Source organism: Oncorhynchus nerka, unplaced genomic scaffold (assembly GCF_034236695.1).
Source record: "Oncorhynchus nerka isolate Pitt River unplaced genomic scaffold, Oner_Uvic_2.0 unplaced_scaffold_1459, whole genome shotgun sequence".
Taxonomy (NCBI): domain Eukaryota; kingdom Metazoa; phylum Chordata; class Actinopteri; order Salmoniformes; family Salmonidae; genus Oncorhynchus; species Oncorhynchus nerka.
Window position 1 is genome coordinate 90,699 of NW_027039856.1, and position 19,532 is coordinate 110,230.

Genomic DNA, 19,532 nt, shown 5'->3' on the forward strand with positions numbered 1-19,532 from the left:
AGATAGGCCTACAATACATTCAGTCACCCAGATAGGCCTACAATACATTCAGTCACCCAGATAGGCCTGCAATACATTTAGTCACCCAGATAGGCCTGCAATACATTCAGTCACCCAGATAGGCCTACAATACATTCAGTCACCCAGATAGGCCTGCAATACATTCAGTCACCCAGATAGGCCTGCAAAACATTCAGTCACCCAGATAGGCCTGGAATACATTCAGTCACCCAGATAGGCCTGCAATACATTCAGTCACCCAGATAGGCCTGCAATACATTCCGTCACCCAGATAGGTCTACAATACATTGTCACCCAGATAGGCCTGCAATATATTCAGTCACCCAGATAGGCCTCTACAATACATTCAGTCACCCAGATAGGTCTGCAATACATTCAGTCACCCAGATAGGCCTACAATACATTCCGTCACCCAGATAGGTCTACAATACATTGTCACCCAGATAGGCCTACAATACATTCAGTCACCCAGATAGGCCTGCAATACATTTAGTCACCCAGATAGGCCTGCAATACATTCAGTCACCCAGATAGGCCTACAATACATTCTGTCACCCAGATAGGCCTACAATACATTGTCACCCAGATAGGCATACAATACATTGTCACCCAGATAGGCCTACAATACATTCTGTCACCCAGATAGGCCTACAATACATTGTCACCCAGATAGGCCTACAATACATTCAGTCACCCAGATAGGCCTGCAATACATTCAGTCACCCAGATAGGCCTACAATACATTCAGACACCATGATAGGCCTCTACAATACATTCTGTCACCCATATAGGCCTACAATACATTGTCACCCATATAGGCCTACAATACATTCAGTCACCCAGATAGGCCTACAATACATTCAGTCACCCAGATAGGCCTACAATACATTCAGTCACCCAGATAGGCCTACAATACATTCAGTCACCCAGATAGGCCTACAATACATTCAGTCACCCAGATAGGCCTACAATACATTCAGTCACCCAGATAGGTCTACAATACATTCAGTCACCCAGATAGGCCTACAATACATTCAGTCACCCAGATAGGCCTGCAATACATTTAGTCACCCAGATAGGCCTACAATACATTGTCACCCAGATAGGCCTACAATATATTTACAATATATTTTGTGTCACTTCCTGTTCACTATTTTCTCTCTCAGCCTCACAACCTATTGTGAGTCTATCACGTCAATCCTGGATCCCGCCGTCTACTTTGTCTGAATCTCTTCAAGTGGCTCTTGAGAAATACTCTGATCCCTGATATCAGAGTTATATCAGGCACCAAATCTGGCAATAAACATTATGGAGGAAATGGGAGGAGAAGATTGACTAAAGAAGTGATTTAGCCCAGTCAGATAAGAGATGCATGCTGGGGGTTTTGGACCTGACCTTCAATAGTGTTGCTACATCCATTGTGAACGTATACATTAATGGCATGTACCCGTTGTTAATGACATGTACCCATTGTTAATGACATGTACCCATTGTTAATGACATGTACCCGTTGTTAATGACATGTACCCGTTGTTAATGACATGTGCCCGTTGTTAATGACATGTGTACCCATTGTTGACATTAATGACATGTTGTTAATGACCCGTTGTTAATGACATGTACCCGTTGTTAATGACATGTACCCGTTGTTAATGACATGTACCCGTTGTTAATTAATGACATGTTAATGACATGTACCCATTGTTAATGACATGTACCCATTGTTAATGACATGTGCCCATTGTTAATGACATGTACCCGTTGTTAATGACATGTACCCGTTGTTAATGACATGTACCCGTTGTTAATGACATGTACCCGTTGTTAATGACATGTACCCGTTGTTAATGACATGTACCCATTGTTAATGACATGTACCCGTTGTTAATGACATGTACCCGTTGTTAACCCGTTGTTAATGACATGACATGTGCCCGTTGTTAATGACATGTTTGTTAATGACATGTACCCGTTGTTAATGACATGTGCCCATTGTTACATGTGCGACATGACATGCCATGTACCCATTGTTAATGACATTTGTTAATGACATGTACCCGTTGTTAATGACATGTCCCCATTGTTAACGACATGTACCCGTTGTTAATGACATGTTGTTAACGACATGTACCCGTTGTTAACGACATGTGCCCATTGTTAATGACATGTGCCCATTGTTAATGACATGTGCCCATTGTTAACGACATGTGCCCATTGTTAATGACATGTGCCCATTGTTAATGACATGTCCCCATTGTTAATGACATGTACCCGTTGATTCTTAAAAGAACATAACTTTTATAAATGCCTCATCAGCCCAAAGTTCAACCCAAAATACAAGCTTGTTTTACTCCAATGTTGGTAGACAAAGTTAATGTAAACAAACGCTGTATAGACTCAAAACATGGTTAAAACGATCAGGTTAGTCCCTGCATCCATAGCTCTGTCTACGAATTTGAGAGGAGGTACATTTCTCCAGCCCCGTCCCTCAGCTTCTTACCGAAACAGTACACTTTGTTACTGTTTCAACTGCAGATGGGTCCTTTTAAAGGGTAGAGCAGACCAGTACCTGTACCAGGTCTATTGTTTCAACTGCAGATGGGTCCTTTTAAAGGGTAGAGCAGACCAGTACCTGTACCAGGTCTATTGTTTCAACTGCAGATGGGCCCTTTAAAGGGTAGAGCAGACCAGGGGACGAAGACAGCAGGAACCAGTTGTATTAGATTGTATCATGGTTGGAGGGGACCAGTACCAGGTCTATTAGATTGTATAATGGTTGGAGGGGACCTGTATCAGGTCTATTAGATTGTACCATGGTTGGAGGGGACCTGTATCAGGTCTATTAGATTGTATAATGGTTGGAGGGGACCTGTATCAGGTCTATTAGATTGTATAATGGTTGGAGGGGACCTGTATCAGGTCTATTAGATTGTATCGGGGGTGGAGGGGACCTGTACCAGGTCTATTAGATTGTATCGGGGGTGGAGGGGACCTGTACCAGGTCTATTAGACTGTATCGGGGGTGGAGGGGACCTGTACCAGGTCTATTAGATTGTATCAGGGGTAGAGGGGACCTGTATCAGGTCTATTAGATTGTATCATGGTTGGAGGGGACCTGTATCAGGTCTATTAGATTGTATAATGGTTGGAGGGGACCTGTATCAGGTCTATTAGATTGTGTAATGGTTGGAGGGGACCTGTATCAGGTCTATTAGATTGTATCAGGGGTGGAGTGGACCTGTATCAGGTCTATTAGATTGTATCAGGGGTGGAGGGGACCTGTACCTTCTCTGTTACCCTGCCTGTGTTTCTCTGTTACCCTGCCTGTGTTTCTCTGTTACTCTGCCTGTGTTTCTCTGTTACTCTGCCTGTGTTTCTCTGTTACTCTGCCTGTGTTTCTCTGTTACTCTGCCTGTGTTTCTCTGTTACTCTGCCTGTGTTTCTCTGTTACTCTGCCTGTGTTTCTCTGTTACTCTGCCTGTGTTTCTCTGTTACTCTGCCTGTGTTTCTCTGTTACTCTGCCTGTGTTTCTCTGTTACCCTGCCTGTGTTTCTCTGTTACCCTGCCTGTGTTTCTCTGTTACTCTGCCTGTGTTTCTCTGTTACTCTGCCTGTGTTTCTCTGTTACTCTGCCTGTGTTTCTGTGTTACTCTGCCTGTATTTCTCTGCCTGTGTTTCTCTGTTACTCTGCCTGTGTTTCTCTGTTACTCTGCCTGTGTTACTCTGTTACTCTGCCTATGTTTCTCTGTCTCTCTGCCTGTGTTTCTCTGTTACTCTGCCTGTGTTTCTCTGTTACTCTGCCTGTGTTTCTCTGTTACTCTGCCTGTGTTTCTCTGCCTGTGTTTCTCTGTTACCCTGCCTGTGTTTCTCTGTTACTCTGCCTGTGTTTCTCTGTTACTCTGCCTGTGTTTCTCTGTTACTCTGCCTGTGTTTCTCTGTTTCTCTGTCCTGTGTTTCTCTGTTACTCTGCCTTTTCTCTGTTACTCTGCCTGTGTTTCTCTGTTACTCTGCCTGTGTTTCTCTGTTACTCTGCCTGTGTTTCTCTGTTACTCCTGCCTGTTTTCTCTGTTACTCTGCTCTGTTACTCTGCCTGTGTTTCTCTGTTACTCTGCCTGTGTTTCTGTTACTCTGCCTGTGTTACTCTCTGTTACTCTGCCTGTGTTTCTCTGTTACTGCCTGTGTTTCTCTGTTACTCTGCCTGTGTTTCTCTGTTACTCTGCCTGTGTTTCTGTTACTGTTACTCTGCCTGTGTTTCTCTGCCTACTTTCTGTGTTACTCTGCCTGTGTTTCTCTGTTTTCTCTGTTACTCTGCCTGTGTTTCTCTGTTACTCTGCCTGTGTTTCTCTGTTACTCTGCCTGTGTTTCTCTGTTACTCTGCCTGTGTTACTCTGCCTGTTTTTCTCTGTTACTCTGCCTGTGTTTCTCTGTTACTCTGCCTGTGTTTCTCTGTTACTCTGCCTGTGTTTCTCTGTTACTCTGCCTGTGTTTCTCTGTTACTCTGCCTGTGTTACTCTGCCTGTGTTTCTCTGTTACTCTGCCTGTGTTTCTCTGTTACTCTGCCTGTGTTTCTCTGTTACTCTGCCTGTGTTTCTCTGTTACTCTGCCTGTGTTTCTCTGCCTGTGTTTCTCTGTTACTCTGCCTGTGTTTCTCTGTTACTCTGCCTGTGTTTCTCTGCCTGTGTTTCTCTGTTACTCTGCCTGTGTTACTCTGCCTATGTTTCTCTGTTACTCTGCCTGTGTTTCTCTGTTACTCTGCCTGTGTTTCTCTGTTACTCTGCCTGTGTTTCTCTGTTACCTGCCTGTGTTTCTCTGTTTTTCTCTGTTACTCTGCCTGTGTTTCTCTCTGTTACTCTGCCTGTGTTTCTCTGCCTGCCTGTGTTTCTCTGTTACTCTGCCTGTTACTCTGCCTGTGTTTCTCTGTTACTCTGCCTGTGTTTCTCTGTTACTCTGCCTGTGTTTCTCTGTTACTCTGCCTGTGTTACTCTGCCTGTTTTTCTCTGTTACTCTGCCTGTGTTTCTCTGTTACCCTGCCTGTGTTTCTCTGTTACTCTGCCTGTGTTTCTCTGTTACTCTGCCTGTGTTTCTCTGTTACTCTGCCTGTGTTACTCTGCCTATGTTTCTCTGTCTCTCTGCCTGTGTTTCTCTGTTACTCTGCCTGTGTTTCTCTGTTACTCTGCCTGTGTTTCTCTGTTACTCTGCCTGTGTTTCTCTGTTACTCTGCCTGTGTTTCTCTGTTACTCTGCCTGTGTTTCTCTGTTACTCTGCCTGTTTTTCTCTGTTACTCTGCCTGTGTTTCTCTGTTACTCTGCCTGTGTTTCTCTGCCTGTGTTTCTCTGTTACTCTGCCTGTGTTTCTCTGCCTGTGTTTCTCTGTTACTCTGCCTGTGTTTCTCTGCCTGTGTTTCTCTGTTACTCTGCCTGTGTTTCTCTGTTACTCTGCATGTGTTTCTCTGCCTGTGTTTCTCTGTTACTCTGCCTGTGTTTCTCTGTTACTCTGCCTGTGTTTCTCTGTTACTCTGCCTGTGTTTCTCTGCCTGTGTTTCTCTGTTACTCTGCCCGTGTTTCTCTGTTACTCTGCCCGTGTTTCTCTGTTACTCTGCCTGTGTTTCTCTGTTACTCTGCCTGTGTTTCTCTGTTACTCTGCCTGTGTTTCTCTGTTACTCTGCCTGTGTTACTCTGCCTGTGTTACTCTGCCTGTGTTTCTCTGTTACTCTGCCTGTGTTACTCTGCCTGTGTTTCTCTGTTACTCTGCCTGTGTTTCTCTGTTACTCTGCCTGTGTTTCTCTGTTACTCTGCCTGTGTTACTCTGTTACTCTGCCTGTGTTTCTCTGTTACTCTGCCTGTGTTTCTCTGTTACTCTGCCTGTGTTACTCTGTCTGTGTTTGTGTTACTCTGTCCCTGTTACTGTCTCTGTCTCTCCAGCTGAACCCTGACCCTTACTAGCTGGGGTTCCACCCTGTTGACGTGAGCTGAAAGGGATATTGAATAGTGAAGAGATAACAGTGGTATTACTGTTTGTTGCCGTGTTAAAGGCAAGTCCATCAATCAGTGTATATTTGTACAGCACTTTCAACTGATACAGTTGTCACCAAGTGCTTGGCGTTGGGCTTATGAGTCCCTTTGCTTGTCGAATGTTTAAATGGTTTATTAAATCAAGATGTATTGTGGTTTCTATTCATCTTACAGATCAGTCAGATGCTCGGAAATCAGATGAGGTTTGGCGTACGAGAGCCAATAGGCCTCAGGTAAGACCGGAGATTGTATATAACAAACATCTCAGAGTAAGATTCCTGATCTACTGTAGTCATTGGTCCTCAGGTCAGAACAGAGATTGTATGTATCAAACATATGAGTAAGATTCCTGATCTACTGTAGTGATTAGTCCTCAGGTTAGACTATACCACTATACACTTCATTACCTCAGACTAAACCACTATACCACTTCATTACCTTAGACTATACCACTTCATTACCTTAGACTAAACCACTATACCACTTTATTACCTTAGACTATACCACTTCATTACCTTAGACTAAATCACTATACCACTTCATTACCTTAGACTATACCACTATACCACTGCATTACCTTAGACTATACCACTATACCACTTCATTACCTTAGACTAAACCACTATACCACTTCATTACCTTAGACTATACCACTATACCACTTCATTACCTTAGACTATACCACTATATTACCTTAGACTATACCACTATATTACCTTAGACTATACCACTATACCACTTCATTACCTTAGACTAAACCACTATACCTAGACCACTAGCTTTTTCAAGCAGAAATTTGCTTCCTGCAACACTAACTCAAAAAAGTTCTGGGACACTGTAAAGTCCATGGAGAATAAGAACACCTCCTCCCAGCTGCCCACTGCACTGAAGATAGGAAACACTGTCACCACTGATAAATCCACCATAATTGAGAATTTCAATAAGCATTGTTCTACGGCTGGCCATGCTTTCCACCTGGCTACTCCTACCCCGGTCAACAGCACTGCACCCCCAACAGCAACTCGCCCAAGCCTTCCCCATTTCTCCTTCTCCCAAATCCGTTCAGCTGATGTTCTGAAAGAGCTGCAAAATCTGGACCCCTACAAATCAGCCGGGCTAGACAATCTGGACCCTTTCTTTCTAAAATTATCTGCAGAAATTGTTGCCACCCCTATTACTAGCCTGTTCAACCTCTCTTTCGTGTCGTCTGAGATTCCCAAAGATTGGAAAGCAGCTGCGGTCATCCCCCTCTTCAAAGGGGGGGACACTCTTGACCCAAACTGCTACAGACCTATATCTATCCTACCATGCCTTTCTAAGGTCTTCGAAAGCCAAGTCAACAAACAGATTACCGACCATTTCGAATCTCACCATACCTTCTCTGCTATGCAATCTGGTTTCAGAGCTGGTCATGGGTGCACCTCAGCCACGCTCAAGGTCCTAAATTATATCTTAACCGCCATCGATAAGAAACATTACTGTGCAGCCGTATTCATTGATCTGGCCAAGGCTTTCGACTCTGTCAATCACCACATCCTCATCGGCAGACTCGACAGCCTTGGTTTCTCAAATGATTGCCTCGCCTGGTTCACCAACTACTTCTCTGATAGAGTTCAGTGTGTCAAATCGGAGGGTCTGCTGTCCGGACCTCTGGCAGTCTCTATGGGGGTGCCACAGGGTTCAATTCTTGGACCGACTCTCTTCTCTGTATACATCAATGAGGTCGCTCTTGCTGCTGGTGAGTCTCTGATCCACCTCTGTAGTGGTTTAGTCTAAGGTAATGAAGTGGTATAGTGGTATAGTCTAAGGCAGGGTGGGCAAACCTTTTGGCTCAAGGGCCACATTGACTTTTTGAAACCAATTGAAGGGCCACATACTATATGTATATACAGTGGGGCAAAAAAGTATTTAGTCAGCCACCAATTGTGCAAGTTCTCCCACTTAAAAAGATGAGAGGCCTGTAATTTTCATCATAGGTACACTTCAACTATGACAGACAAAATTAGAAAAAAAATCCAGAAAATCACATTGTAGGATTTTTTATGAATTTATTTGCAAATTATGGTGGAAAATAAGTATTTGGTCACCTACAAACAAGCAAGATTTCTGGCTCGCACAAACATGTAACTTCTTCTTTAAGAGGCTCCTCTGTCCTCCACTCGTTACCTGTATTAATGGCACCTGTTTGAACTTGTTATCAGTATAAAAGACACCTGTCCACAACCTCAGTCACACTCCAAACTCCACTATGTTAAGCGGAGCGGTGTCTCTGACGTCACTACTCTCATCCAGTGCTGTAGAAAGAAAAGATAAAAGCCATCTACTTTTTTTTCCCTTTCTTCAACTCGGAGATGAGCTCCTCCGCTATCACTGCCACGCGCACCTGGTAATGGTTAATTGATAAGCTAATTTTCTCAAATTGGCTTTTTCTCTCAGGACAAAATTATACCAGCAGTCTCCACCACAAACTCCCCTTCAGTAAAAGGTTTGCTATACTATATTTGTATGTGCCGCTACGTAGGTTGCCTTAGTTACGGAGGCTGGAGTAGAGTACCGTTTAAGTAAACGGATTTTGTTGGGCTTTTAAGTTTGTGGCTAGTTTAGAAGCCTTCTTTGCCTTTTCCTGAGAGGACAGATAGCTAGCGTAGTTAGCATGCTTGCTTGAAAAATGGCAATTTGAGATTATATTCCTTAAAAACGGCAACACTTTCTTGGCATATCAGACATATACCGCCTTATGTCCAATATTAGTTTTAAAAAAAAATATTTAAAAAATTTGCTGTCCATTTTTCTTTAAATAAACAACATTCAGAGTCCAATTTTCGCAGCACTTATTTTTCACATGAAAAGTCGTCAAGCAATGAAGTGGCCATGATGACTGAGCGCATTCTGAATCTGACTGTAGACTGAAATACAGTGCACGTTACCAGGCTACAGCGCCATCTATTGGAGGATGTTTGTATATCATGGAATGAGTCATTTTCAGCCAAAAATCTTAACTCAAATATAATCATATTTAATACATTTTTAAAAATGTCTGGTACACATCAAAGCGTGAGTGATGGAGAAGCAGGACATGAAAAGAAAATGAATGTCCACTGACTCCAGGCCCAATGCCACCCTATTCCATATATAGTGCACTACTTCAGACCTGGACCCAAAGGGACTATGTAGGGTATAGGAGTCCATTTGGGATGCTGCCAGTGTTTACTGCTCTCAGCTGCCAGACATAAAAAGGTGTTGTGATCTTTACAGAAGATTCATTATACAGACAGGTTGCCATCAACAGAATATAGAATCCTTATAGAACCATCAACAGAATATAGAATCCTTATAGAACCATCAACAGAATATAGAATCCTTATAGAACCATCAGACAGAATATAGAATCCTTATAGAACCATCAACAGAATATAGAATCCTTATAGAACCATCAGACAGAATATAGAATCCTTATAGAACCATCAACAGAATATAGAATCCTTATAGAACCATCAGACAGAATATAGAATCCTTATAGAACCATCAGACAGAATATAGAATCATCAACAGAATATATAGAACCATCAGACAGAATATAGAATCCTTATAGAACCATCAGACAGAATATAGAATCCTTATAGAACCATCAGACAGAATATAGAATCCTTATAGAACCATCAACAGAATATAGAATGCTTATAGAACCATCAACAGAATATAGAATCCTTATAGAACCATCAGACAGAATATAGAATCCTTATAGAACCATCAACAGAATATAGAATCCTTATAGAACCATCAGACATAATATAGAATCCTTATAGAACCATCAGACAGAATATAGAATCCTTATAGAACCATCAGACAGAATATAGAATCCTTATAGAACCATCAGACAGAATATAGAATCCTTATAGAACCATCAACAGAATATAGAATCCTTATAGAATCATCAGACAGAATATAGAATCCTTATAGAACCATCAGACAGAATATAGAATCCTTATAGAACCATCAACAGAATATAGAATCCTTATAGAACCATCAACAGAATATAGAATCCTTATAGAACCATCAACAGAATATAGAATCCTTATAGAACCATCAGACAGAATATAGAATCCTTATAGAACCATCAACAGAATATAGAATCCTTATAGAACCATCAACAGACAGAATATTCAGTAGTTACTACCTGTTACCTATTTGATATGATAGTTGTACTGTGGGAGAATACAGGATGAAGTACAGGCAGCTGGATCAGTCTCTCTCTCTTTCTGCGTCCTGAATGGCCCAACGGATCCCATTGTTCTCTGAACTCTGTCTAGTGTGTTTCTGATGATCAATATGTGTTTATTCCAATCCTGTGTTTCTGATCAATACAATGTATTTATGTCTTTCTTCTGTGTTTTCTTTCTAGGATATGGATTCTCATGTCTGCTGTTCTGTTCACAACCATAGCCTTAATAGTAAGTAGTGTACATTAGTCAACTGGACTAAACCATAGCCTTAATAGTAAGTAGTGTACATTAGTCAACTGGACTAAACCATAGCCTTAATAGTAAGTACTGTACATTAGTCAACTGGACTAAACCATAGCCTTAATAGTAAGTAGTGTACATTAGTCAACTGGACTAAACCATAGCCTTAGTAGTAAGTAGTGTACACTAGTCAACTGGACTAAACCATAGCCTTAATAGTAAGTAGTGTACACTAGTCAACTGGACTAAACCATAGCCTTAATAGTAAGTACTGTACATTAGTCAACTGGACTAAACCATAGCCTTAGTAGTAAGTAGTGTACACTAGTCAACTGGACTAAACCATAGCCTTAATAGTAAGTAGTGTACATTAGTCAACTGGACTAAACCATAGCCTTAATAGTAAGTAGTGTACATTAGTCAACTGGACTAAACCATAGCCTTAATAGTAACTAGTGTACATTAGTCAACTGGACTAAACCTTAATAGTAAGTAGTGTACATTAGTCAACTGGACTAAACCATAGCCTTAGTAGTAAGTAGTGTACACTAGTCAACTGGACTAAACCATAGCCTTAATAGTAAGTACTGTACATTAGTCAACTGGACTAAACCATAGCCTTAGTAGTAAGTAGTGTACACTAGTCAACTGGACTAAACCATAGCCTTAATAGTAAGTAGTGTACACTAGTCAACTGGACTAAACCATAGCCTTAATAGTAAGTAGTGTACATTAGTCAACTGGACTAAACCATAGCCTTAATAGTAAGTAGTGTACATTAGTCAACTGGACTAAACCATAGCCTTAATAGTAAGTAGTGTACATTAGTCAACTGGACTAAACCATAGCCTTAATAGTAAGTAGTGTACATTAGTCAACTGGACTAAACCATAGCCTTAGTAGTAAGTAGTGTACACTAGTCAACTGGACTAAACCATAGCCTTAATAGTAAGTAGTGTACATTAGTCAACTGGACTAAACCATAGCCTTAATAGTAAGTAGTGTACATTAGTCAACTGGACTAAACCATAGCCTTAATAGTAAGTAGTGTACATTAGTCAACTGGACTAAACCATAGCCTTAGTAGTAAGTAGTGTACATTAGTCAACTGGACTAAACCATAGCCTTAATAGTAAGTAGTGTACATTAGTCAACTGGACTAAACCATAGCCTTAATAGTAAGTAGTGTACATTAGTCAACTGGACTAAACCATAGTAGTAAGTAGTGTACTTAGTAGTAAACCATAGCCTTAATAGTAAGTAGTGTACATTAGTCAACTGGACTAAACCATAGCCTTAATAGTAAGTATTAGTCAACTGGACTAAACATTAGTCAACTGGACTAAACTGGACAAACCATAGCCTTAATAGTAAGTAGTGTACATTAGTCAACTGGACTAAACCATAGCCTTAATAGTAAGTAGTGTACATTAGTCAACTGGACTAAACCATAGCCTTAGTAGTAAGTAGTGTACATTAGTCAACTGGACTAAACCATAGCCTTAATAGTAAGTAGTGTACATTAGTCAACTGGACTAAACCATAGCCTTAATAGTAAGTAGTGTACATTAGTCAACTGGACTAAACCATAGCCTTAATAGTAAGTAGTGTACATTAGTCAACTGGACTAAACCATAGCCTTAAACCAGTAAGTAGTGTACATTAGTCAACTGGACTAAACCATAGCCTTAATAGTAAGTAGTGTACATTAGTCAACTGGACTAAACCATAGCCTTAATAGTAAGTAGTGTACATTAGTCAACTGGACTAAACCATAGCCTTAATAGTAAGTAGTGTACATTAGTCAACTGGACTAAACCATAGCCTTAATAGTAAGTAGTGTACATTAGTCAACTGGACTAAACCATAGCCTTAATAGTAAGTAGCATTAGTCAACTGGACTAAACCATAGCCTTAATAGTAAGTAGTGTACATTAGTCAACTGGACTAAACCATAGCCTTAATAGTAAGTAGTGTACATTAGTCAACTGGACTAAACCATAGCCTTAGTAGTAAGTAGTGTACACTAGTCAACTGGACTAAACCATAGCCTTAATAGTAAGTACTGTACATTAGTCAACTGGACTAAACCATAGCCTTAATAGTAAGTAGTGTACATTAGTCAACTGGACTAAACCATAGCCTTAATGGTAAGTACTGTACATTAGTCAACTGGACTAAACCATAGCCTTAATAGTAAGTACTGTACATTAGTCAACTGGACTAAAACCATAGCCTTAATAGTAAGTAGTGTACATAGCCTTAATAGTAAGTAGTGTACATTAGTCAACTGGACTAAACCATAGCCTTAATAGGTAAGTACTGTAAACATTAGTCAACTGGACTAAACTGGACTAAACCATAGCCTTAATAGTAAGTAGTGTACATTAGTCAACTGGACTAAACCATAGCCTTAGTAGTAAGTAGTGTACATTAGTCAACTGGACTAAACCATAGCCTTAATAGTAAGTAGTGTACATTAGTCAACTGGACTAAACCATAGCCTTAATAGTAAGTAGTGTACATTAGTCAACTGGACTAAACCATAGCCTTAATGGTAAGTACTGTACATTAGTCAACTGGACTAAACCATAGCCTTAGTAGTAAGTAGTGTACATTAGTCAACTGGACTAAACCATAGCCTTAATAGTAAGTAGTGTACATTAGTCAACTGGACTAAACCATAGCCTTAATAGTAAGTAGTGTACATTAGTCAACTGGACTAAACCATAGCCTTAATGGTAAGTACTGTACATTAGTCAACTGGACTAAACCATAGCCTTAATAGTAAGTAGTGTACATTAGTCAACTGGACTAAACCATAGCCTTAATAGTAAGTAGTGTACATTAGTCAACTGGACTAAACCATAGCCTTAATGGTAAGTACTGTACATTAGTCAACTGGACTAAACCATAGCCTTAATGGTAAGTACTGTACATTAGTCAACTGGACTAAACCATAGCCTTAATGGTAAGTACTGTACATTAGTCAACTGGACTTAGCTTGACCTCTGTACTGTATAGAAATGTCCCAGTCCAATTCCTTTGACCTCATGGTTCCATCTTGGTCCTGGGGAATGGACCGGGTGTGCAGGCTTGTTCTCCAGCCCCACAGTAACAACAACAACATCTGATTTGACTCATCAAGGGCTTGTTGATTAGTTGAATCAGGAGTGTTATTACCTGGTTGGGGGGGGGGAGCCTGTAACCCCGGTGAACCCAGAACCAGGACAGAAGACACTACTGCTGGATGGGTTGTCAAGTGTCTCTGGGTCTATCAAAAGCCTTATTATACCATGTTGTTATTATTATTTTACAGCATATGTAACACTGAGCTCTTCTCTCTCCCACCTCTCTCTCTCTTCCTCTCTTTCCTCCCTCTCTCCCTCCCGCTCTCTCCTCTCTCTCTCTCTCACTCTCTCTCCTCTCTCTCTCTCTCTCTCTCCTCCCTCTCTCTCACTCTCTCCTCCCTCTCTCTCTCTCTCTCTCTCCCCTCCCTCTCTCTCTCTCTCTCTCTCTCCCTCTCTCAAACCAAATCTCTCTCTTTCTCTCTCCCTCTCTCAAAACAAATCTCTCTCTTGTGCTCTCTCTCTCCCACCTCTTTCCTCTCTCTCTCCCTCCCTCTCTCCCACCTCTTTCCCATCTTTCTCCCTCTCTCTCCCACCTCTTTCCCCTCTTCCTCTCTCTCCCACTTCTTTCCCCTCTCTCTCTTTCTCTCTCTCTTCCTCCCTGTCTGTCTCTACAGGCTCTAGTGTTCCCCAGTCAGCTCTATGAGTTTGTGTTTGAGCTCAGGACCACCAGGATCTCCATCAGACTCTATGGAGGAGCCCTACTCAGTAAGGGCTGTCTACTGTGACAGTATCAGACTCTAGGGAGGAGCACTACTCAGTAAGGGCTGTCTACTGTGACAGTATCAGACTCTAGGGAGGAGGAGCCCTACTCAGTAAGGGCTGTCTACTGTGACAGTATCCGACTCTAGAGAGGAGGAGCACTACTCAGTAAGGGCTGTCTACTGTGACAGTATCAGACTCTATGGAGGAGGAGCACTACTCAGTAAGGGCTGTCTACTGTGACAGTATCAGACTCTAGGGAGGAGGAGCACTACTCAGTAAGGGCTGTCTACTGTGACAGTATCAGACTCTAGGGAGGAGCCCTACTCAGTAAGGGCTGTCTACTGTGACATCAGACTCTAGGGAGGAGGAGCACTACTCAGTAAGGGCTGTCTACTGTGACAGTATCAGACTATGGAGGAGCACTACTCAGTAAGGGCTGTCTACTGTGACAGTATCAGACTCTAGGGAGGAGCCTTACTCAGTAAGGGCTGTCTACTGTGACAGTATCAGACTATGGAGAAGCACTACTCAGTAAGGGCTGTCTACTGTGACAGTATCAGACTCTAGGGAGGAGGAGCACTACTCAGTAAGGGCTGTCTACTGTGACAGTATCAGACTCTAGGGAGGAGCACTACTCAGTAAGGGCTGTCTACTGTGACAGTATCAGACTATAGGGAGGAGGAGCACTACTCAGTAAGGGCTGTCTACTGTGACAGTACCAGACTATGGAGGAGCACTACTCAGTAAGGGCTGTCTACTGTGACATCAGACTCTAGGGAGGAGGAGCACTACTCAGTAAGGGCTGTCTACTGTGACAGTATCAGACTATGGAGAAGCACTACTCAGTAAGGGCTGTCTACTGTGACAGTATCAGACTCTAGGGAGGAGCACTACTCAGTAAGGGCTGTCTACTGTGACAGTATCAGACTCTATGGAGGAGGAGCACTACTCAGTAAGGGCTGTCTACTGTGACATCAGACTCTAGGGAGGAGGAGCACTACTCAGTAAGGGCTGTCTACTGTGGCAGTATCAGACTCTAGGGAGGAGCACTACTCAGTAAGGGCTGTCTACTGTGACAGTATCAGACTCTAGGGAGGAGCCTTACTCAGTAAGGGCTGTCTACTGTGACAGTATCAGACTCTAGGGAGGAGGAGCACTACTCAGTAAGGGCTGTGTACTGTGACAGTATCAGACTCTAGGGAGGAGGAGCCCTACTCAGTAAGGGCTGTGTACTGTGACAGTATCAGACTCTAGGGAGGAGGAGCCCTACTCAGTAAGGGCTGTGTACTGTGACAGTATCAGACTCTAGGGAGGAGCACTACTCAGTAAGGGCTGTCTACTGTGACAGTATCAGACTATGGAGGAGCACTACTCAGTAGGGGCTGTCTACTGTCACTTTTCTGCCAAGGAAACCGCTCAGTCTCACCAGCTATTAATGATTTAACATCTGTACTTCTTAATATTTAGTGGTCCTGTCGTGTTCCTGACTAATTCCTCTAGAATAGAGAACACTTGTTATTGATGAACAGTGTTAAAGTGAGGACATGAAGCAATGCATTCTGGATCCTGTAGTTCGTGTTCAGTGACTTGTTGGCCCAGAAAGAGGCACCAGGTATGATAAGAGGACAACATTCAGATGTCTAGAGGGGGTTTTCCTGCTGGTAAAGAAACACATCTATTTAACTGGGTTGAAAAGACCGCCTGCTATATAAACCTTATTCAATTATACATCAAACATGTTCATCTCCAGATCACAATGAGAATACATTATGTCATGGAATCTCACTTTGTATCTCCTTTTAGACGGAACAGGTAAGACCAGAACCGGCTGAGGGCTTACCTAGCTAAATAACAGGTAGAACCAGAACCAGCTGAGGGCTTACCTAGCTAAATAACAGGTAGGACCAGAACCAGCTGAGGGCTTACCTAGCTAAATAACAGGTAGGACCAGAACCAGCTGAGGGCTTACCTAGCTAAATAACAGGTAGGACCAGAACCAGCTGAGGGCTTACCTAGCTAAATAACAGGTAGGACCAGAACCAGCTGAGGGCTTACCTAGCTAAATAACATGTAGGACCAGAACCAGCTGAGGGCTTACCTAGCTAAATAACAGGTAAGACCAGAACCAGTTTAGGGCTTACCTAGCTAAATAACAGGTAAGACCAGAACCAGCTGAGGGTTTACCTAGCTAAATAACAGGTAGGACCAGAACCAGCTGAGGGTTTACCTAGCTAAATAACAGGTAGGACCAGAACCAGCTGAGGGCTTACCTAGCTAAATAACAGATAGGACCAGAACCAGTTTAGGGTTTACCTAGCTAAATAACAGGTAGGACCAGAACCAGCTGAGGGCTTACCTAGCTAAATAACAGGTAGGACCAGAACCAGCTGAGGGCTTACTTAGCTAAATAACAGGTAGGACCAGAATCAGCTGAGGGCTTACCTAGCTAAATAACAGGTAGGACCAGAACCAGTTTAGGGCTTACCTAGCTAAATAACAGGTAGGACCAGCTGAGGGTTTACCTAGCTAAATAACAGGTAGGACCAGAACCAGCTGAGGGCTTACCTAGCTAAATAACAGGTAGGACCAGAACCAGCTGAGGGCTTACCTAGCTAAATAACAGGTAGGACCAGAACCAGCTGAGGGCTTACCTAGCTAAATAACAGGTAGGACCAGAACCAGCTGAGGGCTTACCTAGCTAAATAACAGGTAGAACCAGCTGAGGGCTTACCTAGCTAAATAACAGGTAGGACCAGAACCAGCTGAGGGCTTACCTAGCTAAATAACAGGTAGAACCAGCTGAGGGTTTACCTAGCTAAATAACAGGTAGGACCAGAACCAGCTGAGGGCTTACCTAGCTAAATAACAGGTAGAACCAGCTGAAGGCTTACCTAGCTAAATAACAGGTAGAACCAGAACCAGCTGAGGGCTTACCTAGCTAAATAACAGGTAGGACCAGAACCAGCTGAGGGTTTACCTAGCTAAATAACAGGTAGGACCAGAACCAGCTGAGGGCTTACCTAGCTAAATAACAGGTAGGACCAGAACCAGCTGAGGGCTTACCTAGCTAAATAACAGGTAGGACCAGAACCAGCTGAGGGCTTACCTAGCTAAATAACAGGTAGGACCAGCTGAGGGCTTACCTAGCTAAATAACAGGTAGGACCAGAACCAGCTGAGGGCTTACCTAGCTAAATAACAGGTACGACCAGCTGAGGGCTTACCTAGCTAAATAACAGGTAGGACCAGCTGAGGGTTTACCTAGCTAAATAACAGGTAGGACCAGCTGAGGGCTTACCTAGCTAAATAACAGGTAGGACCAGCTGAGGGTTTACCTAGCGTAATAAGAAGGTAATAATCGTGAATGCTTTAATAGTTTTTGTCACAGGGTAATAAGAGGTTAGTATTCAGTCCGCCATGTTTTACAGTATTACATGATGAGTGAGTGCATTTGAGTACAGCAAGGCGTGACTGTACAGTCCCCCTCTGATGGAGGGAGAGAGAGAGAGAGGGATGGATGGAAGGCGGAACCCGACTGAGAAAGACAGGAAGGAAGAGAGGATAATTCCTTAACAGCGGAAGGCTGTAGGAAACAAAGGGGTGAAGATACAGGGTTCATCCCAAATGGCACCATATTCCATGTTTTATAGTGCACTACTTTAGTCCAGGTTCCATAGAGCTCTGGTTGAAAGTAGTGCACACTAATAGGGAATAGGGTGCCTCTTGGAACCTCTACTGTCTGTTCAGTAACAGCCTTGGTTGGAGCAGAGCCACAGATGTACTATATAGTTCTAAATATAGTATTATACTGTATCTATCCAAGGCTCTGTATAGGCTGGGGTCATCAGAAGGGCTCACTACTTCCTGATGGACAGGATGTCCTCCCTACTCTAGTACAGTGTTAAAATCAGCCACTTCCAGGAAGGAAGGAATTAGTATCTGAGAGATCTGTTTGTCTGGATCCGTTCTGATGTGAACCGATATGGACCTGACCTCGGAAACCCAGACTTCTCACGGTACTTCCAGTAGTGGAGTGATCGAGACAACAGGATTTTAGAAGGCTGGCTACACACTAGACGACTGTAGTCCTCAACCTAATGCTAAACATCTCTCTCTCTCTCTCTCTCTCCTCTCTTTCTTTCTCTCCGTCTCTCTGTCTCTCTCTGTCTCTCTCCTCTCTCTCCTCTCTCTCCTCTCTTTCTCTCTCTCTCTCCTCTCTTTCTCTCTATCTCTGTCTCTCCTCTCTCTCCTCTCTTTCTCTCTCTCTCTCCTCTCTTTCTCTCTCTCTCTGTCTCTCCTCTCATCTCTCTCTCATCTCTCTCTCTCTCTGTCTCTCTTCTCTCGCTCTCTCTCTCTGTCTCTTCTCTGTCTCTCTCTCTCTTTTCTCCCCCCCCACCAGGTGTCTCATTGATCATGTGGAAAGGTCTGTACACAGCAGAGAAGGCCATTATCCAGTGGACCCTGCTGACCGAGGCCTGCCTCTTGTCTGTCCAGTTCCTGGGTGAGGGATCCGTTGTTCTGTCCTAATATCCATTTACTAACAACAAAACTAACGACTGTGGAGTAAGGATGCACTGGGCTTCACCTATTGGTTTATGATTGGAACATCGGAGTTGTTCTTTACAAACGATCTGTAGGTTACAGGATTGTCTATGATCAGTAATAGAGAGTAAGGATGCACTGGGCTTCACCTATTGGTTTATGATTGGAACATCGGAGTTGTTCTTTACAAACGATCTGTAGGTTGCAGGATTGGCTATGATCAGTAATAGTAGTGGCTATGATCAGTAACAGTAGTGTCTATGATCAGTAATAGTAGTGTCTATGATCAGTAACAGCAGTGGCTATGATCAGTAATAGTAGTGTCTATGATCAGTAATAGTAGTGGCTATGATCAGTAATAGTAGTGTCTATGATCAGTAATAGTAGTGTCTATGATCAGTAATAGTAGTGTCTATGATCAGTAATAGTAGTGTCTATGATCAGTAACAGGATTGTCTATGATCAGTAATAGTAGTGTCTATGATCAGTAATAGTAGTGGCTATGATCAGTAATAGTAGTGTCTATGATCAGTAATAGTAGTGTCTATGATCAGTAATAGGTAGTGTCTATGATCAGTAACAGTAGTGTCTATGATCAGGAACAGGATTGTCTATGATCAGTAATAGTAGTGTCTATGATCAGTAACAGGATTGTCTATGATCA

General features: G+C 42.5%; 1 protein-coding gene across 1 annotated transcript in view; it reads left to right on the plus strand.

Annotated features, from left to right (window-relative positions):
- Window positions 1-18,894, plus strand: part of LOC135568591 (tumor protein p53-inducible protein 11-like) — a 51,628-nt gene extending 32,734 nt beyond the window's left edge. The window contains exons 3-6 of the mRNA XM_065015398.1: window positions 6,206-6,264; window positions 10,434-10,482; window positions 14,240-14,330; window positions 18,726-18,894. Of these exons, the coding sequence (XP_064871470.1) occupies window positions 6,206-6,264; window positions 10,434-10,482; window positions 14,240-14,330; window positions 18,726-18,853 (327 nt within the window). The 3' untranslated portion in view covers window positions 18,854-18,894. The remainder of the gene's footprint in view (window positions 1-6,205; window positions 6,265-10,433; window positions 10,483-14,239; window positions 14,331-18,725) is intronic.
- The last annotated feature ends 638 nt before the right edge of the window (window positions 18,895-19,532 follow it).